The sequence below is a fragment of the Dictyostelium purpureum genome (assembly GCF_000190715.1).
Source record: "Dictyostelium purpureum unplaced genomic scaffold DICPUscaffold_468, whole genome shotgun sequence".
NCBI classification, from domain to species: Eukaryota; Evosea; class Eumycetozoa; order Dictyosteliales; family Dictyosteliaceae; genus Dictyostelium; species Dictyostelium purpureum.
The window spans coordinates 1-21,571 of record NW_003519802.1 but is presented as its reverse complement, the minus strand read 5'-3'; the positions used below and the strand labels follow the sequence as shown (position 1 = coordinate 21,571).

General features: G+C 26.4%; 6 protein-coding genes across 6 annotated transcripts; 4 read left to right on the top strand and 2 right to left on the bottom strand.

Moving 5' to 3' along the window:
- Nucleotides 1-277: 277 nt before the first annotated feature.
- On the top strand, nucleotides 278-1,589 carry DICPUDRAFT_95899 (uncharacterized protein; the record flags this gene model as incomplete). The annotated part of the gene is made up of 3 exons (XM_003293768.1): nucleotides 278-509; nucleotides 543-1,075; nucleotides 1,147-1,589. The coding sequence occupies 3 exons, from the start codon at nucleotides 278-280 to the stop codon at nucleotides 1,408-1,410; spliced, it is 1,029 nt and encodes a 342-aa protein (XP_003293816.1). The 3' UTR covers nucleotides 1,411-1,589.
- Nucleotides 1,590-1,745: 156 nt separating this feature from the next.
- Nucleotides 1,746-12,397, bottom strand: DICPUDRAFT_158736 (uncharacterized protein; the record flags this gene model as incomplete). Its single annotated transcript, XM_003293764.1, has 3 exons — nucleotides 1,746-5,345; nucleotides 5,414-12,115; nucleotides 12,182-12,397. The coding sequence occupies 3 exons, from the start codon at nucleotides 12,395-12,397 to the stop codon at nucleotides 1,746-1,748; spliced, it is 10,518 nt and encodes a 3,505-aa protein (XP_003293812.1).
- An 844-nt stretch (nucleotides 12,398-13,241) lies between these two features.
- Nucleotides 13,242-15,059, top strand: DICPUDRAFT_84333 (uncharacterized protein; the record flags this gene model as incomplete). The annotated part of the gene is made up of 5 exons (XM_003293767.1): nucleotides 13,242-13,390; nucleotides 13,477-13,608; nucleotides 13,674-13,721; nucleotides 13,971-14,369; nucleotides 14,456-15,059. The coding sequence occupies 5 exons, from the start codon at nucleotides 13,242-13,244 to the stop codon at nucleotides 15,057-15,059; spliced, it is 1,332 nt and encodes a 443-aa protein (XP_003293815.1).
- Nucleotides 15,060-15,320: 261 nt separating this feature from the next.
- DICPUDRAFT_158734 (uncharacterized protein) lies at nucleotides 15,321-17,313 on the top strand (the record flags this gene model as incomplete). The annotated part of the gene is made up of 2 exons (XM_003293766.1): nucleotides 15,321-15,589; nucleotides 15,660-17,313. The coding sequence occupies 2 exons, from the start codon at nucleotides 15,321-15,323 to the stop codon at nucleotides 17,311-17,313; spliced, it is 1,923 nt and encodes a 640-aa protein (XP_003293814.1).
- Nucleotides 17,314-17,467: 154 nt separating this feature from the next.
- Nucleotides 17,468-18,929, top strand: DICPUDRAFT_58676 (protein serine/threonine kinase; the record flags this gene model as incomplete). The annotated part of the gene is made up of 4 exons (XM_003293765.1): nucleotides 17,468-17,854; nucleotides 17,922-18,032; nucleotides 18,100-18,289; nucleotides 18,367-18,929. The coding sequence occupies exons 1-4, from the start codon at nucleotides 17,600-17,602 to the stop codon at nucleotides 18,927-18,929; spliced, it is 1,119 nt and encodes a 372-aa protein (XP_003293813.1). The 5' UTR covers nucleotides 17,468-17,599.
- Nucleotides 18,930-19,273: 344 nt separating this feature from the next.
- DICPUDRAFT_158732 (uncharacterized protein) lies at nucleotides 19,274-20,188 on the bottom strand (the record flags this gene model as incomplete). Its single annotated transcript, XM_003293763.1, has 1 exon — nucleotides 19,274-20,188. The coding sequence occupies one exon, from the start codon at nucleotides 20,186-20,188 to the stop codon at nucleotides 19,274-19,276; it is 915 nt and encodes a 304-aa protein (XP_003293811.1).
- Between the last annotated feature and the right edge of the window lie 1,383 nt (nucleotides 20,189-21,571).

Genomic DNA, 21,571 nt, shown 5'->3' with positions numbered 1-21,571 from the left:
TATTTCTTTCTTTTTTTTATTTATTTTATTTTATTTTATTTATTTTATATATTTATTTTATTTATTTAAAAATATTTTATTTTTTAAATTATTTTATTTTTTAACAAAAATTATTAATTAAAAATTTTTCTTTTTTTTTTTTAACACACAATAGAACTTTTCAATTATATAAAATAACAAATAAAAAAAGAGATATATAATAGTATTTTTTTTTTTAGCAATAATCATAATATAATTAAATTTAAATATAATATAATAATAAAAATTTTAAAAAAAAATGGATGATTGCTCACCACTATCAACACCAGATCAAGAATCAATTGATAAAGTAGTAACTCAGATTTCACCACATCAAAAAACTATGGACCCATCTTCAGTGAATTTTGTATATCAATGGATGTTTTCAATGATGGCATCAGCATTAAATTTTAATAGAGTACCAAATAACAGCAATAATAATGACATCAATGAAATTAAAACAGATGACGAAGACAGCTGTAATGAAAACAGTTTTAATGAAAATGAAGAAATTAAACCTGAAGAAAAAGACAATTTTATTAGATCATTAGGTAATATCAGATTATCCGCCAGTTCAGAATTCGAAAAGAATGAACAAGAACATTTTTATAATAATGATAGCGATGAAGATTCCGATACTCTTCAAGAAAAAGATGAATGTTGCGAACATATTAATCAACAATGTAATAAAGAAAATAATAATAACAACATGTTACAACAACAACCACAACAAGAACATAGAACCAACTTTTTTAATAATATTTTAAATCTTTCAAACTCGGCCCCAAGAAAAACTTTAATTTTAGACTTAGATGAAACCCTTGTACATTCAACGATGAAACCAGTTTCACACCATCATCTCACTGTTAACGTTTTAATTGAAAGCTCTTACTGTACATTTTATGTTATTAAACGTCCACATGTTGATTATTTTATTCAAAAAGTTTCACAATGGTATGATGTTGTTATCTTTACCGCCAGTATGCAACAATACGCCGATCCATTACTCGATCAATTAGACGTTAACAAGGTTTTTAAAAAGAGATTATTTAGAGATGTAGGTATCACTAAAATATTAATTAATGGTAATTAAATATCGATATTAATTTAGTTTCTTTTATTTTATAGTCATGTTTAGAAAAAGATGGAAATTATATTAAAGATTTATCAATGATCAACCAAGATTTAACCTCGACTATTATTATCGATAACTCTCCAATTGCATATTCAAACAACCTTGAAAATGCATTACCAATTGATAATTGGATGGGAGATATGGAAAGTAATGATACCTCATTATTAAATCTTTTACCATTTTTAGAGATCATTAGAAATGTTACCGATGTTCGTAGTATCCTTTCTCTCAGATTATTAAACCCCAGTATGCATTAAAATCAAATTTTTTCATAAAAAATTATAAATATTAATATAATAATACAATAATAATATATAATTAAAATAATATAATTAAAATATATAATTAAAACAATATATAGTTAAAATTATATAATTATATAAATAATATAATAATATATACTTTATAAATTTTAAACTAATAATAAAATTTTTTTAAAAAACAAAAAAAAAAATATTTTTTATTTACAAAGTTTTTAAATAAACAACTATGTGTAAAGTTTATTCTTTTTATGATGGATATTTTTATTTGATATTTGGTTTATACTTTTTTTTGACTTTGTATGATATCCTTCCTTAATTATTTATTTTTTTTAATCCATTATACCAAACTTTTTGACAAATAGAACCAATTCATTAATTTTTCTAACTACACCATTTCTAATATCTTCATTTGGAGTTGGGATAGTAACTGCAGAGGTTTGAGTGTTTTCGCCATTTGAAAAAGTTAGTTGGATGAATGTATTGCTTGAACTATTTCTAATTTGAACGATATCGTTGAATTTTACTTTCCAAACAATTTCGCAGTGACCCCCATTTAATAGATTATTTTGATCTGTAAAGTTTATTAATAAAAGCTGATAATTTGAAGCAACTAAAAGCTGTTCTTTGTTGAGTATTGAATGGAAAACATACCAATCATGGGTTGGTGGAGGACCTATTTTAGAATATAGAATGAATGATCCGATTGCTTTAAATGCATTATATGGAGATAATGTGCCCTCTCTTGGGAAATAACGTGGAATACGACGTCTTTTAATTTGTAATAGTGATTTAGCGACAGAGGTAGAGTTTTTAATACCTTCAGAGGTTCTTGTCATTAGCTCGAAAACACCAACAGTTGGTTTAACTGCTATACCCAACATACCTTTGCCTACACCTTTAAAGAAACCTTCGATGGATTTCTCTTGAGTAGCACCTTTAAGTGGTTCGTCGATAATACCAGTGATACCCTTAATAACACCTTCACTAAAATCACGAATACCAAATTCTAAACCTTCTTTAACACCTTTTGGTTTAACTTTATTATTTTCTTGACGCTCTTTAATATATTGATCATCCAAAGACAATTGAACCAAACCTTTAGAAATTGTTCCAGTAATTTTAGAGGCAGAATCACAGAAACCAAAAACAGAATTGTTTACTAAACTAGATGTACCTTTAGAAAGTCCCATTGCAAAATCTTGAGGACTTTTAACTAAGCCCAATGCTGGTTCATGGAAGAAATCACGGAAACCACTACCAAGTGATTCTGCTAAACGAATTGGATTACCAATGAAATCGAATGAACCAAATATCTTGTGAGCTTGGCTCATTAGCTGATATGAAAAGTGTAAGGTAATTTCATCAATGACTTGACCGGTACTTAAAAAAGGATGTTCCCAAATAAAACCATTAAATTTAATTGGTGCTCTTTCAATGTTTAAAAATGGTGAATTTGATTTAAAGCCTATTAAAAGCTCTGCTAATGAACGTGCACCTAAAATTGCTTGGGTTTCTTTTGGTGATTTGCAACTAACAAAAGAAAGATTTACTTTAATTGGTTGAATGTGAAGCATTTCGAAATAAATCATGTGGTTTTGAATATTTGCTGCATTTTTGGTCTCTAAAATTTCTTCTTGGGTAATAGTTGGGTGAAGTGTAAAATGTTCATTTAAACTATTTAAATTAATATTTATAAATGAAAGTGCATTTAAAATTGATGATTCATCCAAATTAATGTCAAACTCTTGAATTAAAACTGTAAAATATCTAAAAAATATAATATTTTGATATTTTATGCATCTTGTTGCACTTAATTGTAAAAATGGGATTGAGTTTGATTTTTTTGGTACAATCGATTGGTTATTTGATGTTGTATTATTATTATTGTTATTATTATTGTTATTTAAAGACTGGCCATAGTTAACTTTTTTACTTTGACATAAGAATACAGGGAAGTTTGTTGAATATCTTTGGTCATCAATTTGCAAGTCATCTAATTTAAATTGAATATATTGATCTGTTTTATTTTGTTTAAAATCTAATTTTAACCCATCTATTGTAATATAAACAATTTCTTCTCTTGTTGGAATTTTATTAATAATCGAAATTCCAATGCTATGTAAATCTATTGATATTTCGTATTTTTGGTTTAATGCTAAATTATTATTTGATTCTTCAGGCTCTTCATTATCATTTGAATTAATTTGACTTGACATCTTTGGTGAGAAAACATAAGGTGATGATGGTTTACTGGTTTGTTTTTCTACAATATTCATTACTCTTGTTGGACCGTTGGCTGTAATTGTAACTTCTAAATCAACTTTTTCATTTGGGTTATTTGGATTTTTAAAAGATACTATCGAGTTTTCTTCTAGATTACCTAAACGATATGTTTTAGTGATTGGACCAGGGAATTCTATAACAAGCTTTTTGGGTAAAATCGGATGATCCCATGCATAGGGTGTTGAAGTTTTTGGTAGCACCTTATCCCAAAGTTCAGTTTTCTTTTGTCTAATCCAGAATGAAAATTTGGTTTTATTGTTTATAATATAGGGTGGAAGGTCTGGGTTTTGTTCATTTAAAATAATCATTGTAGTTGTAATGCTTTTTGTTGATTTAACTCTAATAGTCACCGAAATAAATGTTCTTAGTTCATCCATAATTGATGGTGATTGGCTATCACTAAATATTGGTTCGAGCTGCTGTTGTTGAGATTGGGTAAGTGATGATGATTGGACCAAGGGTAGTAATAAGGTTTGAATTCTTTTTTTTGTTGAGATTTCTGAATCCTTTTTATCTTTGTTCAATACCTGCATTGTATCAGAGTGTTCATTTCTTAATCTTAAAACAATTTGGCCAAGTAATTGTGGGTTAAAATAACCACTCCATTTAATATTATTAGTATTTGAATTATTATTATTGTTATGATCAAAAATACCAATTCTTATTAATTTTTCATTTCTTGATGAGGGGAATTGGAATGGTAAAGATTGATCTTGAATAATTGAGTGGGTATTTGTTTCACAATCAAATTGTTGATAAAAAATTCTAAAAGGTGTTGAGTTTACCAATAAATACATTGGACTAAATGTAACTACTTTCGTACGCCAGAATTTAGAATTTGATGGTAGAATACTAACAGATAAATTATAGTTTGTTTTTGGTGGAAGCTTTTTAGTAACATTTTTGATCTCTTTTTCTTCATTAGTCTTTTCTTCATTAATTTGGATATTTGAGTTTGCTGATGATTGGGAGTTTAATGAGAATGGTGATGACCAATTTGAATCAAAAACTTTAAGAGAGAATCTGCCTCCAATGATATTTGAGTCATTATATGAAAACATGAAAGGAGCGGTAGGATGGTTCCAATCTTTAGTGTACCAACTACGACTATCTGAAGGTTTATCTATATTATTTGGAATTTCATTTGTTGGAATTTGACCTGCTGGATCAATAGTTTGGGCACCTATATGATGTCTAAAATAAAGTGGTAACCCGGTTTGATTAATTAGCCAATATTCACAATAAATGCTAACGTATCTACTTCCATTTGGCTGAATTCTGTTATCAAATGATATTAGCAGTGGTTGATGTCTTTTATCTTCAATTTTAATCTTTTCTGGAATTGTTAACCCAACCATACTATCTATTAAAAATATTGGTGACCATGGGAAGTCGTAGATTTGGAAATCCATATAGATATCTTGAAGAGGATCGTAAACAAGTAGTGGTAATTTTTTGCCCATTGGAATCATGCAGCTAAGGAATGGTGACCCAATTATCTTTTTGTTCTTTCCGTGGTAAACTCTAATATTCATATCACAAGCCAATACATTTTCAACCATAATTGGGGGATTGATTGAAATTTGAATAATATTTTTATTTTCTAAATTATTTTTTTCGATTGTTGATAAAAATACAAATGGTAACTAAAAAAAAAAAAACCATTAATATTATATATAGATAAAAATTGCCAAATAGTAACCATTATACTTACTTTTGTTGTATGTCTACAAATCATTTTAGATGAAACTGAATTGTTATTATTTTCTTTACCACTATTTAAAGTTGATTTTGATTTAAATAGTTGTATAACACTTGAACAATCAATTTTTTCGACCGAATATTCATAACCTAAATTATATGGTTTATACTTGATTTTACCAATTGTAAACTCAACTGGAATTGGTATTTTGTTATGTGGGTTAACTTGAATTTCAATTGATTTTGGTTCTTTATCAAATACAGCGGTAATATGAACAACTATTGGTATATCTGTATTATTATTTATGCTGAAATTGGAATGTAGACTAAGAACTTTTGAGCCATTACGATATGAAATATCATAAAGTAGTTTAACAGATTTAAACTCTTCTAATGGATGAAGTGTATATGTACCAACACTATCCATTGGTAAATTTAGTAGTTGTTTAAAGTTACCAAACAATTGGAATGAAATCTTTCTTTCTAGTTCAATCTTTTCTTTTGATGAATCCAACTGTTGTGATGCATCTTTTGGATCTAAACCTATTTCTTTATTTGGTGCTAATTTTCTGATATCGTTACTATTGATCCAATACCAAATTTCAACTCCTGAATCGTTTTTGATGTAATATGGATATTTTTTAACTCTTTTAATTTCTTGGTTTTCCTCCTCTTCATTATTTTTATTAATGTCATCACTGCTTTGACCATCTGAATTAAAATCTTTTTTGATGTTTGTTTTTTTATAATAATCATCAGCCCAAATTTGATATGTTGAAATTGAAGTATCAATAAAAATCTTTGTAATATTAAAGTAAATTGGTATTTTAGTTGATAAATTAATCATCCAGCCACCTTCTACTGAATTATTTGATGTATAAGAAAATTCACAATTTTCGATTAATGGTTCCCAAATTCCAATATTTTTATTGAAATAACCAGCTTTAGTTTTTGCTTCGACTGAAAGTGCCATTTGATTCTTTTGTGGGAACGAAAAAACATTACCTTTTAATTCTTCCAATCTAATTGATAATAACGGAACTGGTGATACATCATTATGATCGTCATTTAAAATGAATTCACCATTATTAATAGATACGAATAAGTATTTTTGAAGTTGAGTTTCCACTTTAACTGGAATAAGCTCCTCAGAGTTTTCTGACCTTGGTGAAAGTAAAAAACTGCTATTTGATCCCATATGTTCATTCTCTTCTTGATCATCATCTTCATCGCCTTCTTCTTTTTCTTTATATTTCTTTAAGTAATGGCTTTGTTTCTGTTGTTCAAATATTAAATTGTTTGACTCCATAATAGAATTGGCAATCTTCATTAAGAGTTTAAAATCTAGATATGAAAAGTTTACATTGATATTCTCCACGGATAAATTTGATTCTAGATTTAATAGGGTTGAGGTATTTTGAAAAACAATTTTGAATGGTGAAATAATTTTAAAATTTGCTCTACTAGTATCAGAAGCAATCATTTGACTACGATAAACCTGAATACGAGCAGCTTCGATTAGAGTAACAGTTTCAACACCCATGGCACCTCTGCTTGTGGTTTGGATATCAAGAGATGATCTAATGAAAAGTGCATACTCCTTTTCACCATCACCATTTACAGTAGTATCACCTGGTAATGAAATTTTAATATCCTTAATGGAAAGCGCAAACAATGATAAACCAGATTGGATAATTTCTTCAGACACAGGAGCTTCACCAAATACCTTAACACTATATCTATTCCATGCATCGGTAGCAAACTTTGTTAGTTTAATAATTGAATCTTGAACTGGAATCCAAGAGTGAGGAACGAAAACCATATAAACACCAGTGACAGAAATTTGGAATAAAGATTGTTGTATTGGCGGAGGTTTAATTGAACCTTTAATAACTACTTGTGGTGGAAAATCAGCTAATGAATCGGTTGCTACTGAGTTTTCTAAACCAATTGGCTGTAAAGGTGAAAGAATATTACGAAGTGATGGATGAGTATCTTTGGAAAAATCCTTCATCATTATACCCCTGATTTCCACCAACATTGAAGTCTCCATTGGTTCATTTACAATATCCATTTTAGTTTCATTAATATAGAATAATACTAAACGATCATTTAAATCCGTACCGTCACGCTTCATATACATAATTGAAAATTTACCGAGTTTGCAATATGTGTAACCTACTTGATCTTTCAAAAATTGAACAATTCTATTTTGATGTCTAACTTGTTCGCTTTCATCCTGGTCATCATCAAATCTTTGTTGTTGTTGTTGCTCTTCAAGTTTCTTTTGTTCCTCGATTTCCTTTTCCTTCTGCTTTTGTTGGCTGGAATTTGCATCATGCACAATTTCTGAAGAGAATTCTGATAAATTTCCATCGAGTAAATCTATCATACATTTTAATTCGAATTCGCTAACATTAAATTCGAAATGGGATATAGTGAAATGTCTTTCCCATGAAGGTAACTTGAGCGAGTGCTTTAAGTATTCATTTAAATTAACATCGGTGAATAGTGGTGTCTTTAATTTGATTGATAGATTAACATCGCTAACCAGTGTACCATATGAACGTTGATTTGAACCACTTTTTTGATTTTTTCTAATCTCTGTATTAAGTCCAGATAACAACTTTATATTATTTGCATCGATTGAAATTTTTTCAATTAAGACTTCCTCCAATACTGTATTAATTGGTATTGTTGGTTCAGTAGAGATTTCTTCTAATGGGTTGGTTTTTACTGTGGCCTCATGTTTTTCGAATTGATTCTTGATTGTGATTCTACCTAAATCTATGATGAATATTTTATTTGATAATGATGATAATGGAACTATAATGTATGGGTTTTGAATTTCAATTTCATAAAATAAATTGGTTCTATTGTTTGAAATTGCTGTGGCTGCTGAATAAATTGAACTCTTTAAATACTCTCTCATAATGTTTACATTATTTAAGAATAGTTTAAGCTCCTCAACAAATCTCTTTAAGAAAATATATCTGATACTACTAAGACTAACCTTCAAATATTGATTATTATCGTCATTGTTAGATTCAAATTTAAAGTATACCAATGATGGGGATGGGGATGAGGAAGATGATAATGAGGTAGTTGAAGATGTAACAGATGCTGATGGTGAGGAAAAACTACCGCCACTATGGTTTGATAATGTATCGAAATTCTCCATATCTATATCAAATGATCCATCATTTGATTGATTCATAGAGTTTGACATGTTGCTATTAGTTGATACCTTTCTTTCTCTAGTAGTTAAAATTGTTCGATAGTTTCTGCCTTCTAGAGTAATGTCATGAATTTTGAGGGATTCTAGCTTACCATTAACTTCAGTTTTATTGCTATAAGAATCGGTAATACAATGGAATCCAGTGAATGATGCTTTGATTAATGGATTGTTATTCTCTCGGGTTAAAAGAATTCTAACGAGATCTATCTTTATAGTAGCCTTCATTGTTATTGTTGATACGGTCAATGTACTATTAGATGATGATATAGCCCTATTGCTTGTATTTTTTAAATATACGCTTGATGATAAAGAATCTTGTGAGAAACTATTTTTTAAATTAAAACTGGTAGGTGGTGAAGAAGATGATGAAAACTTTTCATAAACTAATGGTGGTGATGAGATATTATTATTATTACTATTAATTGATTGTCTTTCTTTTGTTAATGTTGATACGCTATTTAAAAACTCTATTAAACCGGCCACTGTCTTTCTATTTAAGATTAAATTAATTTGAGGTAGTTGAATATCTAAAAACTTTTCGATGTTGCTATAGTATGGTGACTCTTTAGAAATCTGATTAAACTTAAATCTAATGACACTGATGTGTTGAGCAGAATCTATAGTATCAGATGGACTGAATCTATTTGTTGATGTTGCTAAATAATTACCATTACCAGCTGACTTTTGGAAACAATCCTCTATCCACATACCTCTAATGGTTAATTCTAAATTGGTATCATACAATTTTTGAACATATATACCCTCTATACCTCTTAAATATAGTAATGCCATATGGTGCACCAAATCTCCATTTTCCAAACGTAAATGCACATTAAACTTATCTACACTAAATACTGCCTCCACCATTTTATATGAATCTATAAACTCTTTTGAATAGCTCTTCTTTTTTTTTTTCTGTGTGTTAGAGTTTGAAGATGTTGGAGATTTAATTGTGGGGGCTTTGTTTGGGTTATAAATACTTTCATTCATACCATAAACCGATGCTAACATTATTGAATCTTCCATTGATGATGGTGCCAATTGTTGTGAATCTATAGAGGTTGCAGATTGGATAATGTTCATTAAATCTACATACTGACTTGATGACAAATAAAACTCTACAGCATCAAAAGAAATAAACAATTTTAGTGATGTTAAAAATTGGTTTTGAAGTTTACTAATCTTTAAGGAGAAATTTGCATTTAATGGATTTGCTATGTTCATTCTAAATTTTTCGACTTGTTTTTGATCTTTCCAGTCATACTTTAGGTTCGATAGTAATATTTGTGTGTTTACCAATTTAAATAAATATTCATCATAAAACTCTTCTTCCCAATCTTTACTATTAGTATTGTTATTATTATTTTGTTGCTGTAATTTTGATAATTTTGGTGAATGATTAATTAATAATTTACCCAAATCCAAAATTAATAAATTTGTATTTGCATTGGTGATTGACTCGGGAACAATTACAACAGGTGCCTCTAAATTTAAATCGATTGATAGAGTAGTTCTATTTGAAATTGCCAACATTAATTTATCTCTAGTTTGCGATTTGAAAGATTCTAAAGTTTCTTGAGCCTTCTTTTCTAAATCTTCGAGTACGTCATTAATAATTTCGTCTTGTTCTTCATTCTTCTTAAAAAAGAAGTTATTTATAGTTGAAATAAATTTTGGATAATATACAATTGTTAATGGTTTAGATTGAATTGATAATTTATAATTTACATTATTATCAGATGGTGAAAAACTTTCCAAAGCTAAATTAAATATTGGATGCTTGACTTTATTGGTATCAGTGGTACCATAATCGAATCTATTTAATAGAGGTGATATTAAATTAGGAAATTGTGTATTTGGTGTTGAATAGTCTATTAATTCTAAATCCTTTAAATTTGCATTAAATTGGAATGATGTTGATTTAGATTTCATTTGTACCAATATATCATTAAGTGATAATACAGCCAGTGCCTTATTCTTTCTTTTTAATGTTACAATACCTTTAATTAATCTGAAGGTAATATCAGTTTTAACTATGTGAGAAAAATCTTTACCATCTTTTTTAGTATCTGTTTGACTCTTTACCATATCGCTTTCTTTTTCGCTGTAACCAATGGTATCATAAATTTCGCCCCAATCATCTCTTGATAATGTAATATCAGCAACAGTCGCATTATTTGATCTTGGAGAGTATGAACCACCTGTGACACTGGTTGATAAAGATGTTACTGCCGCATTTGAAATTGGTTTCCACCAAGATGAGAACCAGCCGCCAGATGCAGGTGGTGTAGTAGTTGATGATGATAATGAAGGTGAAGATAATGCTGGCATAGGAGGTGTTGATGAAGCCTGTTGTAATCTTTTCTTTTCTAACTCTTTTTCCCTTTCTCTTTCCTTTTCTTTTTCTAGTAACTCTTCTTTTTCGATAAACTTATAGGCCAAATTTCTAAATAATAAAATTTGATCAAAAGATAATTTCCATTCTAAAGCATCTAACCTTGTTTGCTCGGCTTGGTGAATTGCATTCTTCTTTAGTTTTCTAAATAATTTAATATATTCTTTCTTGTCATGTAAAAATTCGGATATATAAGACCAGGAATGAATATATCTTTCTTTATGCACCCTTTGTCTAATAGCTGCTATCGAATATATCCACCATTCCTTTGGGGATTGCTTAATTGATGATTTTGGTCTCGAAGATCTAAATTCAATACTCTTTTCGAATAGTGTAAAACTTTCTAATAAATTTGTAATATCTGTATACTGTGAGTCTGATAATGATATTTCTGTTGACCCAAATTCAAAATTTAATGTATATTTGGGTATTATTTCGCTTGGGATAATTGATTTATTTAATATTACTTTTAATTTTGCTGAAATTGGTGTTAAAAGATATTGTTGTTGATATTTATTATTATTATTACTATCGTTATTATCGTTATTATTTTTATTAACTATCATTGATTTTAATTTTGATGAGAGATCATCGATGTCTGTATATTTTAATTTTGCACTATTTGAATTCCAATAAATTGATAAACAATCTAAATTAACAATCTTGTGTATTATTGTATTTTCATTCTTTAAAAATGTTGGGTTCCAAGTTGCATCGGTCGACTCTGCTATTAAGCTATTTAATGTTATACCGACCGAGAACGGTCTTTTATTTGCGACATCTTCGAACCTAATATGAACCGAATCTATGTAGAGTTGTAAATTATCGATTACAGTTTGCAGCAATTTACTTCCGAATGAAGTTGATGATTCATCTGCTTGTTGCTGTTGTTGGCTACTATTACTAGCATTATTATTTGATTTTTGTGCCTTTTTATTTGCCCTTATTAGCTCCTGTATATTTAATTTTACCTGCTTTTCATCTTGAAACTTCTTTCTATAGTATTGTTCATCAAACTCATTACTCGGCTCTGCTAAAACATATATACCTTCTATTTTTATTATAGCCGGCTTCCCTTTTAGCTAAATTAAAAATTAAAAATCGTTAATAAATACAATAAATAATAAAGAGATAATAACACATCTTACATTATTCCACGGTATATGTAATGATAATTTTCTAACAACTGCTTGCTTCACAATAACATTTGGAAATAATTGAGCTAATATTGTTTTTTTGATTTTTAAATCTTGAAGGACTGCATCTCCACTTAAAAAACTTAGCTTGATATTATCTTTATTTAGGTCATCAATATATTCACCCAAATACTTTGTGAGTACAGATGCTGCTATTTGAGAAACCATAATAAATAATTATTTATTATTTGTTTATTATATATATATATGTGTGGGGTGTGAATAAAAATAAAAAATAATTTAAATTTAAATCTTTTGTTTATATTTATTTTTTTTTTCCCTCCTTTTAAATAAAAATGGCTATGGGGTATATATGTATTTATTATTTTTTTTTATAATAAAAACAAATATGTATGTAATAATCACTATTATATTTATATTTTAAATATATTAATCATTTAATTATTTCTGTTTATGATATTGACAAATTAAAAATAGAAAATAAAAATATCAAAATAGTTGTAATTTAAAAAAATTTAAAAAAATAAAAAAAAAATAAAATTTTTTTTTTTTTTTTTATTTTTTTAAATTTTTTTAAATTAATAATTAATTTTTCACTTAAATAATTATTTTTTCACCTAATTTTTTTTTTTTTAATCTTATTTGTTCATAATAATAGTTATTATAAACTTTTATAATAGTGTGTAATATAAAAAAGTGTATATCATGGATAACCATGAATAATTAATTTTAAATTTTAAAATATTTAAAAAATATCATACCCATTAAAAATTCAGAAACACACATCACACCATAAAATAAAAATTTTATTTCTTAAAAAAATATTTTTAAAAATTCTTTAACGAGAACTCCAAACCAGTTTCTATAAAATAAAAACAAAAAAAAATAAAATATTATTAAAAAAAAAAAAATAAATAAAAATTAAAAAAAAAATCAAAAAAAAAAAAAAAAATTGTTTTTATTCAGGTTTAGCTGTTTTTCTGTGTTTAATTTTATACACAATAAAAAAAGAAAAAAAATAAACAAGAGAAACCGTAAATAATAAAACAAAATGAAGTTATTGTTTGTATTATTATCTCTTGTATTTACAGCAGTTAGAGCTGCCCAAAACTATCAATTTATTCATGTTAGTGACATTCATTACAGTGCCTCTGTAAACTCATTACTTTATAATGCAACTACATCATGTATCGAACCAAGGTAAATATAAAAATAAAAACTACAATATTACATGTAATCTAGATTAATTAGTTAATTAATTTTATTATAATAATATTTTTATATAGCTCACTTTCTACCGAATCAGATCATCACGAACATGACCAAATTCTTTTAAAATCAAAGAAATTCAGTTCACCAACCAGTGGTTTATTTGGTAGATATGGTTGTGATACTAACGACGTTCTATTGGATGAAGTGTATGTATTTTTATTTGAAAAAAAAAATTAAAAAAAAAACTAATAAATTATAATATTTAATTTAGTATGAAACAAATGACTATGGCTCAACCAAACCCTGATTTTATTATTTAGTAAGTATTTTATAATAATAGTTAGTTTTTATGCAAAGATTGCAACATTTTAAAAAATATAAAAAAATTATAATTTTTTTAAAATTTTATAATTTCAAATAAAAAAAAAAAAAATCATTGTTTCGAATAATAATAAAAAAAAAAAAAACCCATCCCTATACATAATCCTGCATTAAAAACTCCAAAAAAAAAAAATAAAATAAAAGATAACAAATAAAATAATATTAACTTTTTTTTTTTTTAATTTAGTACCGGTGATGGTGCAGGACATTCATTACCAGTTGGACCATGGCAAGAATCACAATCAACATTAGCAAAACAATTTTTAAATAGCTATCCAAACACTCAAATTATTCCAACTATTGGTAATAATGATGTTTTCCCAGACTACAATTCACAATGTGGCGATAATAATTTAGCATTTTTATATTCAATTTGGAGCCAATGGATTCCACAAGATCAAACTTCTTCCTTCCAATACAGAGGTTCATTCTCTATTTCCCCAGTTCCAGGTTTAGTTGTTATCTCTTTAAATACTGTACTTTATTCAACCAAAAACAAAAATGTCTTTTCAACACCAAACGATCCATGCGGTCAATTTGGATGGTTAGAACAACAATTACAATCAGCTCAACAAAATGGTGATTCGTAAGTAATTTATTGTTTATCACATTTATTTATAAACCAAATAATAATGGTCTATTTATTAATAAATACTACTTTTACTACTATAGAGTTTATATTATTGGTCATATTTTCCCTGGTTTAGATCCATTTTATTTATCAGCTACTTGGAATTCACAATATCAAACATCATTCTTTAATATTACCACAGCATATAAAAGTATTATTAATGGTGGATTCTTTGGCCACATTCACAGAGATGAAATTAGAGCCATTCAATATGCAAACCCTTCACAAGATTATTTCCCAATGTTTATTGGATCATCAGTCACACCAGTTTACTTTAACAATCCATCATTCAAAGTTTTCACATATTCTCCAAACACCAATGTTGTTGCTGATTACTCTGCTTTCTTTGCCGATGTTTACATCTCTAATCTTCAAGGCTTTATGAACTGGACTAAAGAATATGACTTTACCAAAACCTTTGGTATTTCTTCACAAGCCAATGGTATCAATGGCCAAGTTTTAAATACATTAAATTACAACATGCAATTTTCAAATATCCTTTTCAATACCTATGACAATTTTAGATCTGCCTCCTACTTAGCCGATGCCACCATTACACACTGTCTCAACAATGCCGCTACTGTAGAAGAATTAAATGCATGTAGCGATATGTCCCAAACCGTTGCACAAATAGCAACAAAGTAAATTTTTTTTTTTAATTTATTGATTGATAAATTAAAAAAAAAAAGTACGATTTATAACAATAATAAATAATAAATAAAATAATTATTTTATTTTATTTATTTTCAATTGTTTTTTTATTTATAAATAAAAAAATCAAACTACAAATAACATTTTTCATATTTATTTTTTTTTTTTTTATTTTTTTTTTTTTTTAATTTTTTAATTTTTTTCGTATTTTTTTCATTTTAAAAATTTAATTAATTTTATTTAAACACCATTACAATGACAGAAAATAATATTAATGAATTTATAGATATTAAAAATTTCGAAAATGATATTTCAAATATATTAACACAATCAACATTTTCTAAAAAGAAATCATTAGATCGTTTAAATCAAAATTTAGAATCTATTAGACAAGATAATGATAAACTATTGGCATTAAATAACTGTATATTTTCAAATGATTATAAAATATACAATATACTTGTTAATTTATTAAATGATAGTTTAGAAAAATCAAAAACAATATCATTAAACTATTTATTGGAGTAAGTAATACTACTTAATTATATAATATAACACATAAATAATAATATAATACTAATAGTAATAAAATAGAGTTAAAATACCAGATGAATTAATCAATAATTTAATATTTCAATTAGATACAAATATTAAAAATGAAGATGTAGAAGAAATTAATTTTTTAATTACAAAGTTATTAAATTCAATTGTAAATAATTCAAATGAAAATATAGTTTCGATGAACTGTGACAAGTTATGCAAAATTATTAAACAAACACTAAACCATAGCTCACCAGATCAAAAAGAAATTACAGCAAAGTTAATTCAAGTATTGGCAGATAAAGTACCAAATCGTATAATATACTTTTCATCAGAATTAATTGTGCCATTAATTTCAAATATGAGCAACCGACAACAAAGAGTTAGATTAGAATCATTAAATGCACTAACATCACTTGCACTAAGCGGATCAGTTAAAATCATCGATACTTTAGAGCAACATTTATTGGTACTAGCCAATGACAACTCACCTACAGTTAGAGCTGCACTTTGTGTCTCTATTGAAAAATGGTCCACTAGAATCCCAACTTCAATTCAATACTATGAGTTTTTACTACCAATTTTAATTGGCTTGTCAGTTTCTGATATTATAGTAGTTCGTAATTCTGCAATAGATTCTTTAAACTCGATCTCTGCATTCTATCAAGCAGAAAGATCCTTTGGCAACATTGACGAAAATACAATCAAATGCTTTGGTTCATTGGATAAGCAGATTCAAGAAAACAAAGAATCAGTATATCCAAATATTCGTTACTATATTACAAACTCTGCAGGAAATGGGGAAAATAGTGAATCTAAACAAATAACAGTTGAATCAAAGAAACTAATTTTCCAATTTTCTCAAGCCATCATGAAAAGATACTACAGGGATTTCCACAACCAAGAGTTGGATCAAAATATTAGAGATTTCAAGATTAATTTCCTTTTAGCATTTATTGCTTATCTTGGTGGACCACCAACCACCCGTTTCATAGAGGCCATAATCGAAATTATTACAGTTAGATTCAGCGACCATTTCGACCAAATAACGAAAAAGGTAAATGAAATAATATACATTTTAGGTTTGATCAATATTGATGAAAAAACCTTTGTCAATAGAATTATTGATAGAATTAAAACTCAAATTACAGCTCAAGAATCAGATACCATTGATATTCAACTGCTCCAAATCTGTATATTAGTATTGAAAAAATTCTATTCGTCCCACTTAATCAATGGTCAAATCAACAACATCCTAAATATCAGCACTTTGCCATCACCAAGTCCATTCACTTTATTAATAGATCAAATGAAGCAAATCATTTTTAAAAATATTTCATTAAATCCATTTATCAAAGAATTTATTTCATTTTTTAATCAAATTTTCACTGTCAACAGCAATATAATCATAAATATTGATGATGGCAGCTTAAATAGTTTATGTAAATTTTTAATTTTATTGGATTTAAATGGCAATTGTGATAATACCACTCTCTTTAATTTAATTTCAAGCAAATGTGGTTTTTCAGATTATTTACAACTTTTAGAAAAGAATTGTGGCCATTTAATCAAAGAAATTTCAAGTAAAGATAAAAATCAATTACAAAAACAAAAATCACATCTTTTAATTTTAAATTATTTATTGGCAAAATTACCATCAAATATAAGTGATCAATATGTCGATCAAATAAATTTAATAAAGAAATAAATCTATTTTTATCAATTGACAAAAATAAAGGGGTGACCTCCCAATTTATAAAAAAAAATTTTTTATCATAATTATAAAAAAATTAAAAAAAAAAATTAAAAAAAAAAAATTAAAAAAAAAAAAATTAATTTTCTTTAAATTATTTCATAAGTTTTAAATTAAATATCATTAATGATAAATATATATATAACTATTTACAGTATATTAAATTATATAATAAAGTTATTCAACTAAATAAAACATAATATCACAAACACCCAAGTATAAATATAAATAAATATAAAAAATGAACTCTCATTCAAACTCACAACAAGCACATCTTCAGCAACAACAAGTGTACTCACCAATAGTACTAACATCAACACATAGGCAAGATGTACAGGAAAAATATCAGTTTAGTTACGAAATTGGTTCTGGTACATATGGTATGGTTTATAAAGCGGATGATAAAAAAAGACCAACAAATAAGGTGGCTGTAAAAAAATTTAGAAGTACAAAAGAAGGTGAAGGTTTATCTTTAACTGCATATAGAGAAATTGGAGTAAGTTATAAAATCTATAAACTCACCCATATAATAATATAAAACTAATTCATTTTTATTTAAATAGTTATTAAAAGAATTATCAAACGAAAATATAATTAAATTATTAGATGTTTGTTTAAATCCCAAAGATAAACTATTATATTTAATTTTTGATTATGCAGAATTTGATTTATTTGTAAGATAATCATCAAATATATATAAGTATACATAAAGCTAAAATATTAATCATGTTTTTTATTAAGGGTATAATAAAATATCACAGAGAAAATCAATCACATTTTTCAGATGTTACAATAAAATCCTTGATATGGCAGGTTTTAAATGGTATGCATTATTTACATAGTAATTGGGTAATCCATCGTGATTTAAAACCAAGTAATATTTTAGTAATGGGTGAGGGTAAAGAAGTTGGTACTGTAAAGATTGGTGATTGTAAGTTATTATTACTAAGTAATATCTTAAATCTATTTTATTGTGGCTTTTTACTAATCAAAATTATAACTTTACAGTTGGTTTAGCTAGAATTTTTCAATCACCACTAAAACCATTAAATGAAAATGGTGTAGTAGTAACCATTTGGTATAGATCCCCAGAACTATTACTTGGATCAAAACATTATACAAGAGCAGTTGATATTTGGGCTATAGGATGTATTTTTGCAGAATTAATTACAACTAAACCACTATTCCCAGGTAAAGAAAAAGATCCTAAAATACCATCACTCTTCCAAGACGATCAGGTGGATAAAATTGTTAAAGTTTTAGGTAAACCAACATTAGAAATGTGGCCTGATGTCAAACATTTACCAGAATGGAAAAGGATTTCAAATATGGAACCATACCCAAATACTTTAGCAAAATGTGTGGGAATCGACGAAAAAAGCAATGCATACGACTTACTATCAAAAATGATACTATATGATCCATCAAAAAGAATAACTGCCTCAGAAGCATTAGATCATCCATATTTTAAAGAACAACCATTACCAATGGCAAATGCTTTTGCAAAATCACCAATACCCTACCCACATAGATTACCAATAAATAAGAAAAAAAGAGAATTTGACGATTAATAATTAAATAATAAATATCAATAATATAATATAGTAATCAAAGATAGAAAAAAAAAAAATAAAAAAAATAAAAAACTTGTAAATATTTTTTAAAAATATTTTTTATTTGGTTATTAAACTGTACAGGAAAAAAAGATAAATTTTTTATTAACCTTTTTTTTTTAATTTTTATTTATAAAGTTTTAAATTCCATTATTATGGATTGACGATGTTTGTACATATTAATAAGTTGTAATAAAAAACTACTAATTCTTTTATATTATTAAATTATTAAACTATTATATTTAATTATTGATATATTATTAATTAATACATGTTTTAATTATTATTATTATTATTATTAACTAAAACACTAAAACTTTTCTACATAATGGACAAGTATTATTTATTGAAAACCACTTCTTTATACCATCTTCGCAATATCTATGGGAGCAAGGTAAATCTATTAAAACCTCGCCATCTTTAAAAGGCTCTTGACAAATACCACATTGTGTTTCACTAGGCTTTTCGTGATCCTCAACACCGCTATCATATATTACTTTTCTAAGTTTATTTATATCAGCTTCTGAAACTCCTCTTGGTACATTATTTCTATCCAACTCCAAATATTGTTCATAAGTACCTTCATCTTCATGATCACCATCTTGAATATTAATATTGTTATTTGGGTGGTGATGATGGTGATTATGATAGTGATGCGAATGAACTCTATTACTATTACTATTATTAAAACGATGTTGTTGGTGTTGCTGCTGTAAATGCTGTTGATGTATTAAATGATGATTATGTTGATGATGATTTAAATGCTGTAAATGATGTCGATGAGGAAATGAAGGTATGGGTGGGTGTTGAAACACTAAACGCTGTTGATAATATTGTTGTTGTGATTGTTGTTGAGGTTGTTGAAAATGTTGTTGTGATTGCTGCTCTTGTTGCGATTGTTGTTGTAAATGTTGTTGTAAATGTTGTAAATGTGATTGATTATGTAAATGAAACTGTTGTTGCTGCTGGAAATATTGCTGGTGATGGTGTAAATGGTGGTGGTGTTGTTGCAAATGTTGCTGGTGATGTATAAATGGTGAATGAATTAGTTGTATATGTTGTTGATGTAAGAGTTGTTGCTGATGTAAGAGCTGTTGTCGGTGCGATAAATTTTGATTCGAATTAAAATTAAGCGAATGATGCTGCTGGTGCATTTGGAAATGTTGATCTAGTTGTTGATGATGTTGCTGTTGCTGTTGTTGTTGTTGTTGTTGCATTTTATTTATTAAAAAAATTTATATAATTACGATGAGAAAAAAAAAAATAACAACACAACATCCATGCACCAAAAACCTATATTTTTATCTTATTTTCCAAATAAAATTACAAAAACAATAACTTTATATAATATAAAAATTATTTTTTAAAAATTATTGATGATTATAATACAAAAAAAACCCAATTACTAAATAACCAAAAAGAGATATTAATATTAATTTTTATATGGTTATAATTATTTTATTTTATAACAATTCTATTAATAATTACCTAAAATAAATTATTTAAATTTCTTTTAACAATTATTTATATACGATAAAAAAAAAATAAACTATTATTATTGATAATACTATATATTATTATTATTATTTACTATTATTATAATAAAAAATAATAAAAAATAAAAAAAAATAAAAAAAAATAAAAATAAAAAACAAAAAATAATTATGTATGTTTTTTTTCTTTTTTTTTTTAATAATAAAAAAAAATATTTGAAGATTTTAAATCAACATGGACACTATTATAAATTCGGTGGTAGTATTAATTTTATTGGAACGAATTGAATTATTATTACTAGGTTCTATATTATGACATAACACTATTATGAAAAAAAAACACAATAACGACCACAATTTCTATTATATAATATAAATTACCTATATAATAACGACCACAATTTCTATTATATAATATAAATTACCTATATAATTTATATAATATATAAACTATATTTAATTATACACATATATCTGAATATATATAAAAAGTTATACAATAATTTTAAAAAATATAATTTTGTTTTTTATTTTTTATTTAAAAAAAAAAATTTTAAATAAAAAAAAAAAATTAAAAAAAAATAATTTAATAAAAAAAAAAAAAAAAAAAAAAAAAAAAAAAAAGGAAATAATAACTGATTTCCAAAACGACAAAAGTACCAAAAAAAATAATATATGTGTATATTAAACACTTGTATTAAAGTTATTTTTATTTAATTTTAAATTATTATTGTAATTATAATTGTGGGTGTCTGGTAAATATTATGTAAAGATATAAAATTAGGGGGGGGGGGGGGTTAAAAAGAGATTAATTAATTTGATTTATTATTATAAAGATTGGTTTGATTATGATTTGAGACTATGAAATTTCTTGATTTTGCAAATTGGAAAAATTGTTCAACCAATTTACTTTCGTCCATTTTGGTTTGTTCCAAACAAAAAGTTTTTTTATCTTTGTTGGAGTGGTCAACGGCCTTATTGTTTGTAATTAAAACTTTTTCTTTGATTGATGCCAAACTTGAAATAATCGCGCGATCATCGTCACTAACTGAGCGATACTAGACACGCACGCTTGTTCATCAGAAACGGGCTTTCTTAAGTGGGAAA